At 37.5% G+C, this 18,979-nt stretch overlaps 1 protein-coding gene across 1 annotated transcript; it reads left to right on the forward strand.

Annotated features, from left to right (window-relative positions):
• The first annotated feature begins 9,736 nt into the window (after positions 1–9,736).
• On the forward strand, positions 9,737–12,840 carry LOC140162790 (uncharacterized). The gene is made up of 2 exons (XM_072186091.1): positions 9,737–9,936; positions 10,126–12,840. The coding sequence occupies exons 1-2, from the start codon at positions 9,876–9,878 to the stop codon at positions 10,437–10,439; spliced, it is 375 nt and encodes a 124-aa protein (XP_072042192.1). The 5' UTR covers positions 9,737–9,875; the 3' UTR covers positions 10,440–12,840.
• The last annotated feature ends 6,139 nt before the right edge of the window (positions 12,841–18,979 follow it).

Genomic DNA, 18,979 nt, shown 5'->3' on the forward strand with positions numbered 1-18,979 from the left:
GCAAGTAAATAAACGCAAAACATTTTCTGTTCGCTTTCCAAATATATGGATTGATTATAAATTACCAAGAGTAGAAAACCCTGAAATCTATAATGATTGGATCTCTAACCCAATGCAGTTTTGGCAAAACCAACTCAACTTTGCTGTATGGTGTGCTACTTCTGGGTGTGGAATATCAAAATATAACCATTTACGACATATAAATCCAATGATTCGAAGTCTGTATAGATTTCACGCATACTATCAAATTCGTCGAATTCTTAATGAAATGAATTGTCCACTGCCTGCAGAAGAATCGTTTAATCCTTTAAATAATGGAATAGATATGAGTGCGTTTGAAAAAATTTGCAACGAATTTAGAATTTCCATCAATAGCAATTTTAGGCAAAAACTAGATGAATGGAATGGAATGGGCACAGCCAAATTTACAAGAACATACCACCATGATTTTAGCTTGAAAACAAACGATAAGGTGGAACTTGCTGTAAACCCAAATGTCAAAAACTTTACCCAATTCATAAAAGGCCGTGTAAACTTTTTAGGCACCACTAAAGATGCAACGTATAAAATTTGGATGGACCAATCATTTACTCGCCAATCTGATACGGTTGATACCAGCTCAGATGGAAGCCCGATGTCAGCGATTGGAAGTTTTGTGATTGATTACGGCAAGGGCATTACACACGTCGGCATAACAAGAATCAATGACTCTATCCGCACTTATGTATGGGCAATTTTGGGGGCACAATCTCAGGCAAGGTCATCGATTTTAGGAGCAGGTAAAGCATTTGATGCACAAAAACAATTCTTAGCCAATGTTGAAGATGCAATAAATTCTGAAGTCGACCTTCCAAGTTCAATTGGGCGATATCAATCCACTTTACAATTTGCTAGAAGCCAGGTTGATTAATATGTTGTTGGTTGGGATTGTATATGATCCCAAGCGATATAGATTTGTATATTGGTACAATTAATGGTTATAATAATTTGATTGTAATTGCATCATCTGATGAAATTAAAAAAATACAATTAGGCCAAAATAATGTTAATGATGAGATACAGATACACCTTTACTTCAAGAAGAAGAGCAGGAAAAACTTACTCATGAAGAAACTAAATTACTTTTAACAGTAGGTGGAGTAATTGCTGGCACTACTCTAATTTGGACTTTGAAATAGATTGCATAACATAATTATACAAAATTCCACTAATAGCTATTAATAATATCCATAAATGTTCAGCTGCAAATCCAATAACAGCTGAAGCAGATTTTAGTATAAAACTTACAATACTTCCAATAATACCAGGCAAAAGCAATTAGCATTTTATCAGCTATTTTTAGCAATAAATTTGCAATGTTCTGCAATTGTTGTTTTATCCAGCCTTTAATCCCTGGTTCAGGTGTTGGACCAGGTGTTGGGCCAGGTGTTGGGCCAGGTGTTGGGTCAGGTGGTTTTGGGCCAGGTGGAATTACAGAAGCTGCAGATTTATCAGCTAACAAAATTCCTTCAACTATGACACCAATTACCATACCTAAAGCAGTTATAATAGAAATTATTCTTATTCCCTGTTCACGAAATAAAGTTCTAAGACGTTCGTTTAAAGTCATGTCTTCATTAAGCATTTTATCTATTGTTTGTTTCATTCGTTCGAACTGGCTTCTAAATTTGCCATCACACTCACGAATTTCACTATCATATGTTTAAATTTCTTCTTCTAGTTTTTCAATTTCTCTTTTGTTTTCTTCAGAAATATCTTCTGCATCAGTAGCTTTAAGTTCTCTTACTCTTGACCTGACTTCTCTTTCACTTATTAAGTTATGAACAGTTGTTCTCATGTTTTTAAGTGAACGATTTAGACCTCTTAATTCACGAAGTAAAATAAATTTTCTTCAGGGACAATTGTCATATCAGTTTGGGTGCCACCTTCTGTAAAATTCTCAATGGTTTCTTCAACTTGTTCTACATCTTGTAATTCTATATCTTCTGGACGATCTGGACTTCCAACGATTGTTTCAATATCATTAGTTATTTCATTTAAATCTTGCCGTTGTTCAAGTGGTATTTTTGGTTTTGCACCGTCGCTATAATTTTTTACGCCAAGAACATTTCTAACAAAAATAGTGCCACCTGTACCATAATCTCGTCGTATTGTGCCTATTGTAAAATAGTTATTAGGGTTTTTAAGGCTAGTTAAAAGGTTTGTTTTTATTATGAAGAACATAAAGGCGCTTTGTTGTAGGGTCTTTTCTAAAAACCACTTTATTTTTAAGTGATGCATCTGGGTCCACATCCCATCCAAGTTGTTTAACAAATTCATAAAAACTGTTTTTTGCTTCTTGGTTTTCAACAGAACTAAGCTCAGTGCCAGGCGCATCTGGTAAATCACTAAATGATGTTTCAACTTCTTCTGTGGTAAATTTTCTAATTCCAAGAAGATCAATAAATTGATCACCTGTAATTCTATGACTTAAATTTTTGTTAATATTTCTTTTAATTGTATTAATTGATAAAAATCTATTTGAATTTTTAGGATCTGTTAGTCTTATTTTTAGATTTTTAACAGAAGCAAAAACTTGATCTGTTTGATTTCCCTAGTGAGATAGTTGTACATTGTCTTTTTGCTAGGATCTATCAGTTTCTCCTGCTTGACCTTTGAACGTTCTTCAATTAAACTGATGATCTCCTTACTTAACCAGGGTTTCCCAGGATCTTGATGTGTTACTGAAAGCTGTCTTTATTGCTTCACATTTTCACATTTTCATGCCCTCTTTCTTGTAGCTTGAGGCTTGAGTTTGAAAACGTCATATCGCTTGGTATATTTAGGTTCAAGTATATAGGTTTAGACTTGAATTTCAATTGGATGTTTGCCAGTACAAGTTGGCAGTCGGATCCCACGTCAGCACTTGGATGCTCCTTATGCTTGTAATGGATCCTTTCTTTTTGTTGTTGGTCATAATGAAGTCATTTTATTCACGTCCATTGCCTGCTGTCTTTGGTTTGTTTGAGCATAGTGTTGGTGGGTTACAAATCGTTTGTGGAGCAGAAAGTCAATAGCTTGCTGGCATGTATGTTCTCATATACATAGTTCCCCATCACATTTGCCCACTCCCGTCTTAGTTTGAAATCTAATTACAGTCATTATTCTTGCTGAGATGGGGTTGTAGCCTGGAAGGACATTTTGTGCCTGTTTGTTGCTCGGTGTATGATGTCATTTCCTGCGTAAAGGATTTTATAGCCTTCCATGGTGAATTCACCATAGTTTGTCCAATGCGTCTCAGCAATTCCCAGTATTTCCCATTTTAAGTTCTTAATTTTGTTAAGTAGTATTTCCCGGTTCCATTTTGATGCAGTGTTCTAACATTCTGTAGTACTTGTTTTTGTAGTTAGTAATATTCCTGTGGTGTGTCAGCAACAGCTCGTTTAGTTGGAGGTCGCCTTGGTGTTGGTCCTTCGCTGGGAGAACCATCAAACCTTTCAGTTGGCTAAAGGGCTGCAGCATCATGAGTCTCTGTCCTTTGCAGGTCCATTAGAAGAAGTGGCGGCTTAGTTTCTTTCAAGGGATTTTACCCTGGTGCTGTTTTGGTTCTTCATCATGAATCAGTTCCATGAATAATTACGAGTTAAAATCCAATGTCGACGACAAATATTGCGATATCGTATCCCCCCCCCGCTCGGCATAAGCATTTGAATACTGCCAACATTGTTTGATACTACAGCAGTACTCGCCGTACGCCAGAGTTTCTAGAATACTGCTAAAATAAGAAACAATTTATTGCTAATTTATTGCACATTCTAGGGAAGCGTGGTTACCTTTTTGAAATAGCCGAGTGGGAGGGTTTTCAATGAAATATTTTTTGTGTTAAAAATATATGAATATTAAATGCCCATCATATATAACGATTCGTGATACCCAATCGTGCTAAACTTTATGTGGTTTGGGAGGCAGAGAATTTTATTTCAATTTTAATCTTGTCTCAGGCCCACTGTTGTCCTGTCTCTTGCCTTTTAATAGGTTGCTTGTTCTTACGTGATCGCATTTGACTGTCATCAGTGGGCTTGTGATCGGATTCACTACTTTGCTTTGTATGTAATTGGTTTGAAAAGTATGGCATTTGTCATTTATACTATGTATTTTTGAAGTTGTGAAATAAATGTTTCTTGAATTGAATTGAATTGAATTGAATATACGCCAAAATATTTTCTGAATTTAGTCAAAATTAACACTCTATTGATGGTAAAAAAAATTATGTAAATTTTACGTAAGTCCCGACTAAAGATTACTGTTTCGTCTTTATGGGAATCTAATCTCCAATATCTGGAAGAAACTTCGGGGGACCTACGTGTAATTATCCTATAAATTGCGAAAATCCAGACCGTGTATACACGAAAATTGGCAGGTTCTATAGACGAATCCAACGAGCCAAGTCATGGTCAGGATTTGGTCGGCCATGACGGGTCCCCGCATTTTTGGGTTTGCACCGTCGCTATAATTTTTTACGCCAAGAACATTTCTAACAAAAATAGTGCCACCTGTACCATAATCTCGTCGTATTGTGCCTATTGTAAAATAGTTATTAGGGTTTTTAAGGCTAGTTAAAAAGGTTTGTTTTTTATTATGAAGAACATAAAGGCGCTTTGTTGTAGGGTCTTTTCTAAAAACCACTTTATTTTTAAGTGATGCATCTGGGTCCACATCCCATCCAAGTTGTTTAACAAATTCATAAAAACTGTTTTTTGCTTCTTGGTTTTCAACAGAACTAAGCTCAGTGCCAGGCGCATCTGGTAAATCACTAAATGATGTTTCAACTTCTTCTGTGGTAAATTTTCTAATTCCAAGAAGATCAATAAATTGATCACCTGTAATTCTATGACTTAAATTTTTTGTTAATATTTCTTTTAATTGTATTAATTGATAAAAATCTATTTGAATTTTTAGGATCTGTTAGTCTTATTTTTAGATTTTTAACAGAAGCAAAAACTTGATCTGTTTGATTTCCCTAGTGAGATAGTTGTACATTGTCTTTTTTGCTAGGATCTATCAGTTTCTCCTGCTTGACCTTTGAACGTTCTTCAATTAAACTGATGATCTCCTTACTTAACCAGGGTTTCCCAGGATCTTGATGTGTTACTGAAAGCTGTCTTTATTGCTTCACATTTTCACATTTTCATGCCCTCTTTCTTGTAGCTTGAGGCTTGAGTTTGAAAACGTCATATCGCTTGGTATATTTAGGTTCAAGTATATAGGTTTAGACTTGAATTTCAATTGGATGTTTGCCAGTACAAGTTGGCAGTCGGATCCCACGTCAGCATTTGGAAGCTCCTTATGCTTGTAATGGATCCTTTCTTTTTGTTGTTGGTCATAATGAAGTCATTTTATTCACGTCTATTGCCTGCTGTCTTTGGTTTGTTTGAGCATAGTGTTGGTGGGTTACAAATCGTTTGTGGAGCAGAAAGTCAATAGCTTGCTGGCATGTATGTTCTCATATACATAGTTCCCCATCACATTTGCCCACTCCCGTCTTAGTTTGAAATCTAATTACAGTCATTATTCTTGCTGAGATGGGGTTGTAGCCTGGAAGGACATTTTGTGCCTGTTTGTTGCTCGGTGTATGATGTCATTTCCTGCGTAAAGGATTTTATAGCCTTCCATGGTGAATTCACCATAGTTTGTCCAATGCGTCTCAGCAATTCCCAGTATTTCCCATTTTAAGTTCTTAATTTTGTTAAGTAGTATTTCCCGGTTCCATTTTGATGCAGTGTTCTAACATTCTGTAGTACTTGTTTTTGTAGTTAGTAATATTCCTGTGGTGTGTCAGCAACAGCTCGTTTAGTTGGAGGTCGCCTTGGTGTTGGTCCTTCGCTGGGAGAACCATCAAACCTTTCAGTTGGCTATAGGGCTGCAGCATCATGAGTCTCTGTCCTTTGCAGGTCCATTAGAAGAAGTGTCGGCTTAGTTTCTTTCAAGGGATTTTACCCTGGTGCTGTTTTGGTTCTTCATCATGAATCAGTTCCATGAATAATTACGAGTTAAAATCCAATGTCGACGACAAATATTGCGATATCGTATCCCCCCCCCCCCCCGCTCGGCATAAGCATTTGAATACTGCCAACATTGTTTGATACTACAGCAGTACTCGCCGTACGCCAGAGTTTCTAGAATACTGCTAAAATAAGAAACAATTTATTGCTAATTTATTGCACATTCTAGGGAAGCGTGGTTACCTTTTTGAAATAGCCGAGTGGGAGGGTTTTCAATGAAATATTTTTTGTGTTAAAAATATATGAATATTAAATGCCCATCATATATAACGATTCGTGATACCCAATCGTGCTAAACTTTATGTGGTTTGGGAGGCAGAGAATTTTATTTCAATTTTAATCTTGTCTCAGGCCCACTGTTGTCCTGTCTCTTGCCTTTTAATAGGTTGCTTGTTCTTACGTGATCGCATTTGACTGTCATCAGTGGGCTTGTGATCGGATTCACTACTTTGCTTTGTATGTAATTGGTTTGAAAAGTATGGCATTTGTCATTTATACTATGTATTTTTGAAGTTGTGAAATAAATGTTTCTTGAATTGAATTGAATTGAATTGAATATACGCCAAAATATTTTCTGAATTTAGTCAAAATTAACACTCTATTGATGGTATAAAAAATTATGTAAATTTTACGTAAGTCCCGACTAAAGATTACTGTTTCGTCTTTATGGGAATCTAATCTCCAATATCTGGAAGAAACTTCGGGGGACCTACGTGTAATTATCCTATAAATTGCGAAAATCCAGACCGTGTATACACGAAAATTGGCAGGTTCTATAGACGAATCCAACGAGCCAAGTCATGGTCAGGATTTGGTCGGCCATGACGGGTCCCCGCATGCACCACACTGGTGTAGTGACTGCCCAATTGGGTGGATTAAAGCCGCTTAAAATTCGATGTTAGATTCTTTTGTGTTGTATTCTGTCATTATTCTTTTGTCTACGTGTAACACAGGTGATAGAATGCAGTTTAAAATACCCTCCAAGGCCGCATTATTTCACATTTTATGTGAGATTGAGCCGACGGGGACCCAACTTTGGCAGCCATTAAGGTATAGGAATGCGTGAATTTGGATTCGTCTATACTGAACCACATGTATATACCCGGTTAATATAGGAGTATTATAGCACGTGCAGCCGGTGCGGCCCAGCGAGTTCAAATCGATAATGTATTGTGCATGTATAGCTGCCCATTTATCATGTTTATTGTCGGATTTCTCAACAATTGAGCGCTATATATACACTAATACACATTAATGTTTTTAGGCAAATAAAATTCCAAAATATGGTACGTTTTCTGCCTTTGCTTGTCACGTGGTAGGCCTATGTTGAAGTTGCGATTATATGTTCAAATAAGTTTCAAATGCATAACAACAAGACAAGTGGCCGAGTGGTCTAAGGCGCTAGGCCCATAGAGTATCGTGAGCGCCGTGAGTTCGAACCCCGCCTCTGCCAAATTTAATTTTACTTTTTTTTAATTTCATATTGGGGAAATGTGACTGGGAGAATTGATGTATGGCGTGGAGTGGTGTGGTTTGATACTGAATAACTGCAAAACGGAAGTATGTTGACCCCTTCTGTTCTAGGTCAACGATTCAGTAAACATATCCGTTTAAATACAACTCATTTCTACTGGTGTTAGCTTGTTTCACTATTTTTATTCTTGCATGTTTATATTTTTAACTGTTTGTGTTTTGCCTAACACTTTGTAACTTTCCAGAAGACGCGCTTTATTAAATGTTGTAGTATGTACTAGTATGTGGGATTTATCTACGTATATTGTAACACAGATCCTGGATTGTAAGAAGTAAATCATCGTTAGAACAACGGGTCGTAAAGCTCTACTTCATATACCGTAATTGTTATAGAGTTGTATTTACGTGTTGTAAAGGTAGGTGTGACTGCTTGTATTTTTTGGAATATTGAAATCATGTTTGCCAAAAATATGTTGTTTTTAATTGTGATTCAGTATTGTCAATTGTCTGCACCAAACCTGCATCCCAACTTCTGTAAATGCCCCTGGACCCCAATCCTAACATATTTTACTAAATGTTACCATGACATCATGTATACTACATGTATGCATGTACTAGTATATCAAAAAAAATTGCTGACACTATTGTATTTCAATTCCTCCAATGTGTAAAATTAAGCTCTCAATATTGTAATATTAATTACAATCCTGTAAACAATAACCATAGTTAGGGATGTTTTATTAGCTAAGTTCTTTCATTTGAAAGAGAATCAAATTACCTAAACAATAAGGGGTCAATCATGTTTCTAGTGCATATACTTTTGAAGTTACAGACAAAAATAATGTCACCAACTTGTCCAAAATTTTGTGTGTGAAATTGTAGCAGCAGGCACATGTACAATATACACTAGATGACCTCCTATTCTTTACTGTAAGAAAGCTGTTTTGGATGGTCTTGATTTACACACAAATTGCTTTTGCGCTTTAACGAGTGTCGACTTGGTGGAACATAGATTGCACTATGAATCCAGTATTATGCCAGTACCAACATAAGTCAACATTACTTAGGTTTTGGTTGTCAAAATTAACTTTTAGTGATTTTTTCCATTGAGCCCCACAGTAAAGCCATTTTTGGACCGTTCATGTACATTCCACTTCCCTCTGGACGAATAGCGCCACCTATAGTGTGTGATGTGAGCCTGCCTACCATAGTCCCAATAATAGTCCCAACATATATAAAACTTGACAGCGTGTTCCTAGGGCATCGTTCGTGCAATTGTCGACACTTACGTTGAATCGATTGTATTAACTTAAAATGTAACGTCATATTGTAATAAGAACTGTCCTTAAAAAAGACAACGCCGTGGATGAAGATCATGTTTCATAATTTTGCTTTGACAAGTACTTGGAATGCTAGTAATGTTTTTGTGTGTGGCACAACTAACCGGGTGGGAAATATCGGTATTTATTGGTAAATACCATCAAAGGCGTTCTAGGAAATACTCGAGATTTTTCATGTTGAAACCTGAATCGAAGAATGTGTGAAATAGGTGGGGGCGGCCAAAAAGCAGGGGGCGGCCAAAACGAAGGGGCGGCGGAAGAAGAAAGGGCGACAAAAAGCAGGGGCGGCAAAAACGAAGGGGCGGCGGAAGAAGAAGGGCGGACAAAAGAATTAGTAAAAAAAGGGCGGAAAATTTTGAAAAAGTAATTGTGAAAAAATTGTACTATACATGAAATCTTCACTTTTTCAAACCACCGAAAATTGGGTCAATCTTTTCGGGCTGTTGAGGAAGGGGCGGCAAAATTGAATTTTCGTCAGCCCCCGGGGTAGGAGCGGCCACGGTACGCCACTGGTTAACTACATGTTTAAGTATGACTGTGTGATGAGCTGAAGTTCGAATTTAGGCTACATACATGACAGATATTGCTAATTAATTTTGGACATTTTACCTCCACCACCAGTAATTGAACCCTGGCTGCTTATTGTGATTGAAATTTCAGAATTTTTATTATTTACAACTTCAGTGTCCAACTTTTTTCAACCTCAATTTTAAAGAATATTTGACTATTTTGTAATAGTCATAATAAATGAAATGTAAACAGGATCTCATAAATAAGCTGATACAAACCACCCATGGCACTTCAACAAGTTTTCACATATTTCGAAGAGCCTTCACAATCATCACCATCTTTAAAACCGTCGAATTTTCTTTCCGTAGAGGCACAATATGCGTTTACTCTCAAGAAACCCATCATTCCACTTCTACTCGAATCCAAGTATAAACCTGACGGCTGGTTGGGAATCATAGGCCTCACCACCCTATATCATGATATCACGTCACCAAAGCAGTTGGACACCAAGATGGCGGGAATTCTCGCAGATATAAAATCTGCTCTTGGTAATAACGTTGACGAAATTGACGGTTAGTGTGTAAAAGCGCCATTGCGTAACAGGGAAGGGCCTATTATTCTTGTATATTTCTAGGTAATGTAGGCTGCATACATTAGACACTAAATTCTTAATAATCACTGTTTTCGTGTAAATATGTTTTGCTTCTCTAAATTAATCATCTAAATTTAATCGTGATTCGGTTTTATTTTTTTCCATACAGGACCAATTCTCACTACCCAACAAGAGGCCCAAGGCACTGACGAAAATTCCACAGAAAAGGAAAGCATTGGTCAATCTAAGAAACCTGTTCGTCAATGGACCAGAGAAGATGTCCAAGATTGGTTGAAGGACAATGAACTCACCAAACTCTGTGAAACCTTCAAGACATGCAAGGGTAGACATCTGGAGGTAATGCATTCCAAATACAGCGATGATAAGAACGCATTCTATGGAGAACTCAAGACTGATTACAACATGAATGGCAAAACATGTACGGATTTTGTAGTGGCTCTTGAAGAGGCGTGCGAAGACTAATTTTAAAAATGGCAAAATATATGCATTGTAAGACAGTATAATACTGCAAAGAGTTATTATTCATGTATGGGGTCTTATTTGAAACAACAGTAGTGTATAGAATTGCTTTCCTTAGTCATTTATTGTATTTTGTAGTACCAGACAAGCGCATAATAATTGCAAAAAGCTAATCAGAAATTACTTGTTTAAGGGGGTACTACACCCATTGAATTTTTTTTGCATTTTTTTGCATTTTGTGAAGAAATTACAAAAAAATATTGGACAAAGTGGTATGCAAAATGAAGGGGCAAATCTTCTCGTTTTATTGGTGGCATCGGTATCAATGTAGCTTACATGCTTTTAAAGGTAGAAGCCAAAAGGTGGTACATCACTGATGTTTTAAATTCACTTCATTTTGGAAAGCTTACTATCAACGGATATCGTTAACATTTTGGATATGTGTTGCTAACACATTAGGGAAATAAAGTTGATATGTAAAATGGGAATAAGTGGTTCCTGATTTCTTTTATGACTTCATGAACTTGGTGCTCCACACCTATCAAAAAGGAACTGGTTAACATGCTTCTATTTTCAATGTTGAGCTATATTTTGTATTTTTAACTTGCGACATTATTTCACTGAAACTTAATTAAGCCATAGGTAACAGGTTACCACAACCATACTACAGCAATGTTGAAAACAATTGTATTTCTTGTCACCTATACCACCATATTAGGTAGTTTTCCGTAAGCTTAACTTTTGTGATTTTGGTAACTATTTTATATTTATTTGTGAAATCTATCTCAACTAGGCATTCTAAATTGTACTCACCATTTACATCCCAAGGTATATTAGTATATCCACCTTGCACTTCTCGATATATATCCAGTTAAAGACAGAATATCAAAATTATGCCTCATTATGATATCACAGACTCTCACATGTGTATTTAAAATGGATGCTTAAATTTGACCTGAACCAATTGACCTATAACCTGACATACGTTGACCTAATAGCCTTTTCTTCTCCTAACAACACATTATAGTATTAAATTGACTAATGACTATGCATCCATTGTGTAAGTGTTTATTTAATTTAGTCAGTGTTAATATTAACTGTTATTTTGCATGCACCACTAGATTTTCTATAGAGAGTATTACAAAGGATTTAATGTATTCTATTCATGTAGTCTACTTGAACATGTTGAATAGAATAAATTATGGTTTGTTATGAAACACACATCTGAGTTACTAGGATACAGTAAACAAAAAATATATAGGGCTAAAATGACTTACTAAAATGGTTTAAAAGCACTTTGTATGTAGAGATATTTTATAAGTTCAGGACATGAGGTGATGAACATATTTATGTACTTAATAAATTTGCAAGAAAAAAAGAAGAGGGGTACTGATGAAAATCAGGGTATTATTCCCCCTTAAATACGTATGTCCTATAATTCAGCTAATGATACATGTGCGTATGTATGATACTGTATGTGCATGTGTGTATAGTAAACGCTCCGTCAGGTTTGATCCAAATACCGTCCAATCGACACTGGAGATCGAGGAACATTACATTTGGGAGATAATTTTTATGTTTATACGCCTTCTTTTGAAACATACTACAGCCTACTCTCTTTTGCAGTACTCATCACATCACGAGTTGTCTATCAAACCCGTGCGCATAAGTACGCGAAAGGGGAACAGCCCATTCGTCCAAAGGGTAGATTCAGAACAGTGTTAGTGGGTGTTGTTAGGATTGGGGTTAGGGTTACAGGGTGTCTCCGGCAATCACAACATTATGCCTTATAATTATTTCAAAGTTTTAGGGGCCTGAGCTTTCGATCCTAGCAGGATCTTTATCAAAGGCAGAGTGACAAGACAACACACAAACATGCATATATATAGGGACATGGACATAGCTTTATAATTATGTTAGAAAAATAATTATAAAGCACGAATTACATTTTTTTATTTAAAACAAACTCATATTGACCATAAAAACGAATAAAAACAGTCAGCTCCTTTTTCTTCAGTTTTCTAGGGAAAAAACTGTGAAAACAAATCGTCACGGGAACGACCAAAACATGGGAAGGGTTCACTAAAACGCAGTAACAAAAATACGTGAGGCACATTAAAAAGAATAGTAGTATAGCTACTTCGCAAAATATTTGAGAGACACACTTTCCTTTTAGTATTAGACAAAACTTATACTGCACCAGCGTACAGCGTTAGATCCACCTAATTTGTAAATTAGTTTATTTCAAGAGAATCAAATGTTATATACATGTACATTCGAAGATATCGAATGAAGCAGGCTTTTCAGTAACCATAGATGATCATCCAAATTGATACTGATATATTTACAATCATTTTGATACCAATTGTATACTAAACATGTAGTGGTGGCGGAGTGTTGAATAAAATCTGCTGTAATCATAATTATTTCTATGACTTGAACTGGGAATGTTTATTGAACTGTGCAATTTCTTTGAGTTCTTTCTTTTCTTGTATACATACACTTGACCCAGTGGCCTTTAGAGAATTAATACAAACAATTTGCATGCACACATGGCATGCAAGAGGTTGAGTACTGTTAGATATACAGTCAGCAACCTGGACAACCGATTCTTTTGTTCTGCTTAGTCGCGCTAAAAGTCGATCGATACATGTTAAAATCAGCACAATTCAGAGATACACCTTTTTGCTATGAAATTAATTTTCTCGGTCAAATATAAAGCAATAATTTTTTTTTCTTCAGTAATGTCAGTTAAAAACTTGGTGCTTGGATATACATTTTTTTTAAATCCTGGTGTTAAAATTAAGCATCAAATTGTGTCTTTTAGTGTGATATTTTTGATTTTTATAGGCCTTGAGTTCGCCCGCGAGCTTTTTACGGAATTCATTTTTTAGCGTCTCAAACTAATATAGTTTGCTAAAGAAAGATATTTCTGTGGGTCTGTATATTATAGTTTTGTCAGAATTTCCGTTTTTATTTTACCCTTTTTCCCTTCATGCTCCGAAAATGTCAAACTCAGTACTTTTATCTCGAGAGCAACCAGCAGAAATAGTCGATATTTCCTTTGTTGTTATCCAGGTCAATTTTCCATTGAAAGCCAAGATTGCCCGACCAGCGATTTGGTAGCCCAAATCCCCAATTGGGTGTTCTAGTAAATGAGGTGAATTTTAAAAATTTGCTCCCGTGATAGCCTGAATTTCAATTTATATGGATTCCATGATTATAAAAACCATTTTGTCTGTCTGTTTGTTTGTTTACCTAGGTTAGTCCGTATTAAGAGACGCACGCTTGAGGTCCATGGGAAAATCCACGGTCCAAACCTAGAAAAATTAGCGTGTTATTATAGGGGATTTTAATCTTCTGTCCCTCCTATCTCCAGGTGAATTTTGTATGACCCCACCGCCCCGCCCCCATCGCGGGTTGGCATTTTCATTACACCCTTCAGACTTGTGTTCGGGTTTGTTTTTAATTTGACATGTAGGCCTATAACCATATTTGTCATAATTTAGCGCTATACCTATATAAATGTATAGCTATAGTCGTGCTATATAAATATTATTATGTACCAGTATGTAATATCATGTACATGTAGACCTATGGGGTGGGGTGGGTGCAGAGGTGTGTGAGGTGGGTAGTAGGGGTGTATGTAGGGAAACTTTGGGGTGGTACTCAACCATGACTTTCAATGCAATTCAAAATTTGAGGTCATTTTTTTCAGGCCCCCCCCCCTTAGGAGGGTCAAAAACTTTCAGGGCCCCCTTTTTGCATGTTTTCCAATATGCCATTAGGGACCGTTCACAAACACTTGTGGGGGGGCGGATGCAGTGTATAACAAAGATCTCGCGGTCAATTCCGATTACGGTAACACCTGGCTGTTTATACAAAAAGGTCCCTCAATGGAAAAAAAGCTTCATATAGCTTTCGTGTCTTATCCTGGGCCATAAGTTCCAAACAAAGCAAAGCATACACATAATTGCAACTGGATGTATGTTTAATTCGCGCCCCTGACAGTGCAAATATCAAAATAACGGCTATATTATGCCTAGGCCTACTATATCACAGTTTTGCGCTGACAGCGTCCCAATCCTATTATTGGAAAGTCACACCAGTGCCCCCAAGTTTCCTTTGACCATTAGATAATGAATCCCATAATTCATAGCAAGTTGTAGATAACGTGTTACGTTCGGGGAGGTTGGAGGACACTGTTAAAACATGTATTAAAAAACTGCGTATTCCAAAAATAGTTTAAATTAAGCGGTGGTTGAAAATACATTAATATTCTATTTTACACAGCGTTGGCTAAAATTAATTAATTATCTCCATTATATATAGACGAATCCAACGAGCCAAGTCATGGTCGGGATTTGGTCGGACATCTTTGGGTAGCCGATAGCACCAACCTGGTGTTTTGAGCGTCCAATTGTGCAAATAAAAGCCGCCTAACACCTAGAGAAGATGCAAGGACGAGGAGGGTTAATAGAATAATAGCTAATAATATATATAATGGAGATAATTCCGCAGGTCATCCCGTCGCATCTATTCATACATAGTCCTTTTGTTCGCAAGTACATCAATGCATAGATACCGCGTGTAGTTAATCCGATTATTATGTCACTTCAACAGCGAATAGACCACGTAGAAGCTGTGTGTTTTGTCGAAGGGAACTGTATTGTGTTGTTATTAATCATGCTTTTGTCTACCTGTGTTTTCGCGGAAGGTGTAAAACGGGTGATGGAATGCAGTTTAAAATTTCCGCCAAGGCCGAATCATTTCACATTTTGGGTGCATTGTAGCCGACGGCTACCCAACTAAAGGCTGCTAGTCAGGTGTAGGAATGCGTGGATTTGGAATTCTCTATATTATTAGCTATTATTCTTTTAACCCTCCTCGTCCTTGCATCTTCTCTAGGTGTTAGGCGGCTTTTATTTGCACAATTGGACGCTCAAAACACCAGGTTGGTGCTAGCGGCTTCCCAAAGATGTCCGACGAAATCCCGACCATGACTTGGCTCGTTGGATTCGTCTATAGAGGAATCCAAATTCACGCATTCCTACACCTGACTAGCAGCCTTTAGTTGGGTACCCGTCGGCTACAATGCACTCAAAATGTGAAATGATTCGGCCTTGGCGGAAATTTTAAACTGCATTCCATCACCCGTTTTACACCTTCCGCGAAAACACTGGTAGACAAAAGAATGAACACAATACAGTTCCCTTCGACAAAACACACAGCTTCTACATGGTCTATTCGCTGTTGAAGTGACATAATAATCGGATTAACTACACGCGGTATATATGCATTGATGTACTTGCGAACAAAAGGACTATGTATGAATAGATGCGACGGGATTACCTGCGGAATTATCTCCATTATATATATTATTAGCTATTATTCTATTAACCCTCCTCGTCCTTGCATCTTCTCTGGGTGTTAGGCGGGTTTTATTTTCACAATTGGACGCTCAAAACACCAGGTTGGTGCTAGCGGCTACCCGAAGATGTCCGACCAAATCCTGACCATGACTTGGCTCGTTGGATTCGTCTATAGCGTGACAATACATTAATCGACCGCTGCAATAGAATGCTCAAGTCGAGGGTTGACAAACAATTTTTTTAACGTAGGATCTATATTTATTCAATTTCAGCACTAGAAAAATTGGCAATGTCCGACAACCACCATCTGCAACAGATCTGTAACCAGGCTCTTTGTCAGATCAAACAAATCAAATATCCACTTTCAAGTGCGAGAACATCTGGACATACAGGGAAGGCCATGAAGTCGTCACAAAAGAGACGAAATCAGACGAAGAAGCTTGTACACTATTGGACTAGAGAGGGTGGTCGCCTTGTGAGAACGCATGATGTCGCACAAAAGCGAAAATACAAAAATAGAATGGAACAAAACGCATGTTGTGGGATATAAGCAATGCAAGATCATTTATTGAATCAGTCACACGTGACCCATACTCCTCCAATCAAGTGACAAGGGTCTACGCAGGTGTTATAATTATTATAATTTTAATCACCCTTTGATCGTATCAGATGACGTATGCCAACCCGGTAACCTTAGGCAAGAACCCATACCGGATCGGCTATGTATTTTACACCATCCAGTCCCGCTCTCTATGTTGTGTACATATCACAATTAAAATTTATGTACCCGGGATGTCACAATATAGTACTATTAGTACTTTAGCTCCACCACATACTTCTTTGCCACCACAAAAATAAGAAGAAAGCGGTGAGTGTACCAAATTTGAGAATCGTAGAAGTTTAAGGACCGTTCACAAACACTTGTTAGGGGGCCTGATTCCAAAAAAAGGGGGGGCTGAAAAGTTTTGACCCTCCTAAGGGGGCCCTGAAAAAAATGACCACAATTTTTCCTGGGAAAATTGAGTTTATATGCTTTTCTATGGGGTTGACCCATAATTTTCATGTCAAAAAGGGGGCCCTGAAATTTTTGAGGTCTGAAAGGGGGGCCCGAAAACTTTTTGCGATTAAATATTTTTGTATCAGGCCCCCACTAACAAGTGTTTGTGAACGGTCCCTTAATTTTGCTTTCTATTTACATTTACCGCTACGTATAAATATACATCATTATTCAAACCTGAGGCCTGTGGCAAGAGTATGAAGAGGCTACAGTCTTTACCACCATACTACTTCCTTAAATTTGATATTGAGAATATGTCAGAATAGTGACTCTGATAGACCAGCTACATTAACACTCTACCGGCCACAAACACTTTGTGAATGGTAAACAGAAAATAACTTTAAACTAGTGGCAAATGGTGGTCATAGACCACAAACCTAGCTGGGGCATGTTGGTGTTGTGGAGGTATCTGACCCCTGCAAAATGTTCCAAAAATGTTCCTCTGGTCATGAGATTTGTTGTCACCGAGTTTTGAGTCCTGTACTCCTCACAGATGTCCAGAAAATCTAAGATTTGACCCAGATGACCTTGACCGGACCCCTGCAAGATGTTCAATAATTTCCCCCTGGTCCAGATAACGCAATTCTAAGATTTGGCCCCAGAATGATGTCCTTTGACCTGACCCATGCAAAATGTTCCAACATGTTCCCCTGGTCATGAGGTTGTCACCGAGATTGAGCCCGGTACCCCTTACAGATGTCCAGATATTGAAATTCGAAGATTTGACCCCAGCTGACCTTTGACCTGATCCATGCAAAATATTCCAAAATGTTACTCTTGTCATCAAGTTTATTGTCACTGAGTTTGAGCTCCGTACCCCTTACATATGGCCAGAAAATGCAGCATTTCTAAGATTTGACATGACCCCTGCAAAATGTTCCCCTGGTTGTGAGGTTTGTTGTCACTGAGTTTGAGCCCCATAAATACCCCTCAGGGGGCTATCATTTTCTTCGGAAGGGGGGTCCCAAATATACAGGGGGGTCATAAATTTTCGGAAAGAAAAATATGGGGGCATAATACTTTTGATGACCAAAATGTAGGTAGTCACAAGATGACCACAGATAGTGCGTTTATTTTATTCAAAACTAGCGGGAGCTAGTAGAGTAAACAGGAGCAGTTAGTAAACGGGAGTGGTTAATAAAGATGGTGAACGGTGATGATAAACATAGTGTCTTGGACTAAAACATGAATAGGAATTATTATTATTACCCAGGTATAATTCTGGTTTACCCTGTGCACCCTGTGTTTTAGGGTTTGGTTAGGGGGATGTCATTTTCATCGGCGGGGGGTCATGAATATGTCGGTGACCGGAGTAAAAAAATTTATGACCCCCCTATCGCGGGCAATTTTTTTTTTTTGAGACCCCCCTATCTTTGGTCGAAATTTTTATGACCCCCCCCCCACACCCACCCACTTCCACCTACACAGACTCAAGACAAATTATTCATTGCCGGAACAAAGGCGTGGAGCGCATCAAAACTTTACAGCGAAGAAGTGTGTGGAGTGCGTTAAAATTTGATTGTGTGTGTAAAGAAGGCGCGCATAGCGGGCAAAATATTTGCATTATATAATGAAAGATTGTGTGCACATTTTGATTGTTAAATTAAAAGAATACATGCACAGCGCGCGAAACGTTTGAGTCACCAGCCCTTAATAATTCTATACCCCTATTTTGGGTGTTGAAAAATTATAACCCCTATAATTGGTCTAAAAATTCTATGACCCCACTCCCCAGTATATTCATGACCCCCCCTTCCAAAGAAAATGACAGCCCCTTATTATTGAAATTTAAATTAGGGTTAGGATTAGGGTTAGGTTTATAAACGGTAGGATTAGGGTTAGGGTTATAATTGGGGTTGCTTAGAGTTAGGGTTATACTTGTGCGCAGGGTCTACCAGAATTATTCCAATACCCATAAATTAATTAAACTATGATCAGTCTTACCTTGTTAGTATTTCTCATTCAAGATCACCATGATTACAGAAAACAGCAAATGGGTGATAACCATGATAACAATAAAATGTACTGGTAGCATTAACTGTACACATTTATAAACATTTATCATACCACGATGCACTGACCAATTCATCTAACTGAAACCTTTTAGCAACAAC

This window comes from Amphiura filiformis, chromosome 10 (genome assembly GCF_039555335.1).
Source record: "Amphiura filiformis chromosome 10, Afil_fr2py, whole genome shotgun sequence".
Taxonomy (NCBI): Eukaryota; Metazoa; Echinodermata; class Ophiuroidea; order Amphilepidida; family Amphiuridae; genus Amphiura; species Amphiura filiformis.

Bases quoted from the DNA above. Each gene is read 5' to 3' on its own strand.
- LOC140162790 (XM_072186091.1), top strand. From the start codon at position 9,876: ATGGCGGGAATTCTCGCAGATATAAAATCTGCTCTTGGTAATAACGTT. The intron at 9,937-10,125 runs GTTAGTGTGTAA...TTTTCCATACAG, and splicing joins TAACGTTGACGAAATTGACG to GACCAATTCTCACTACCCAA.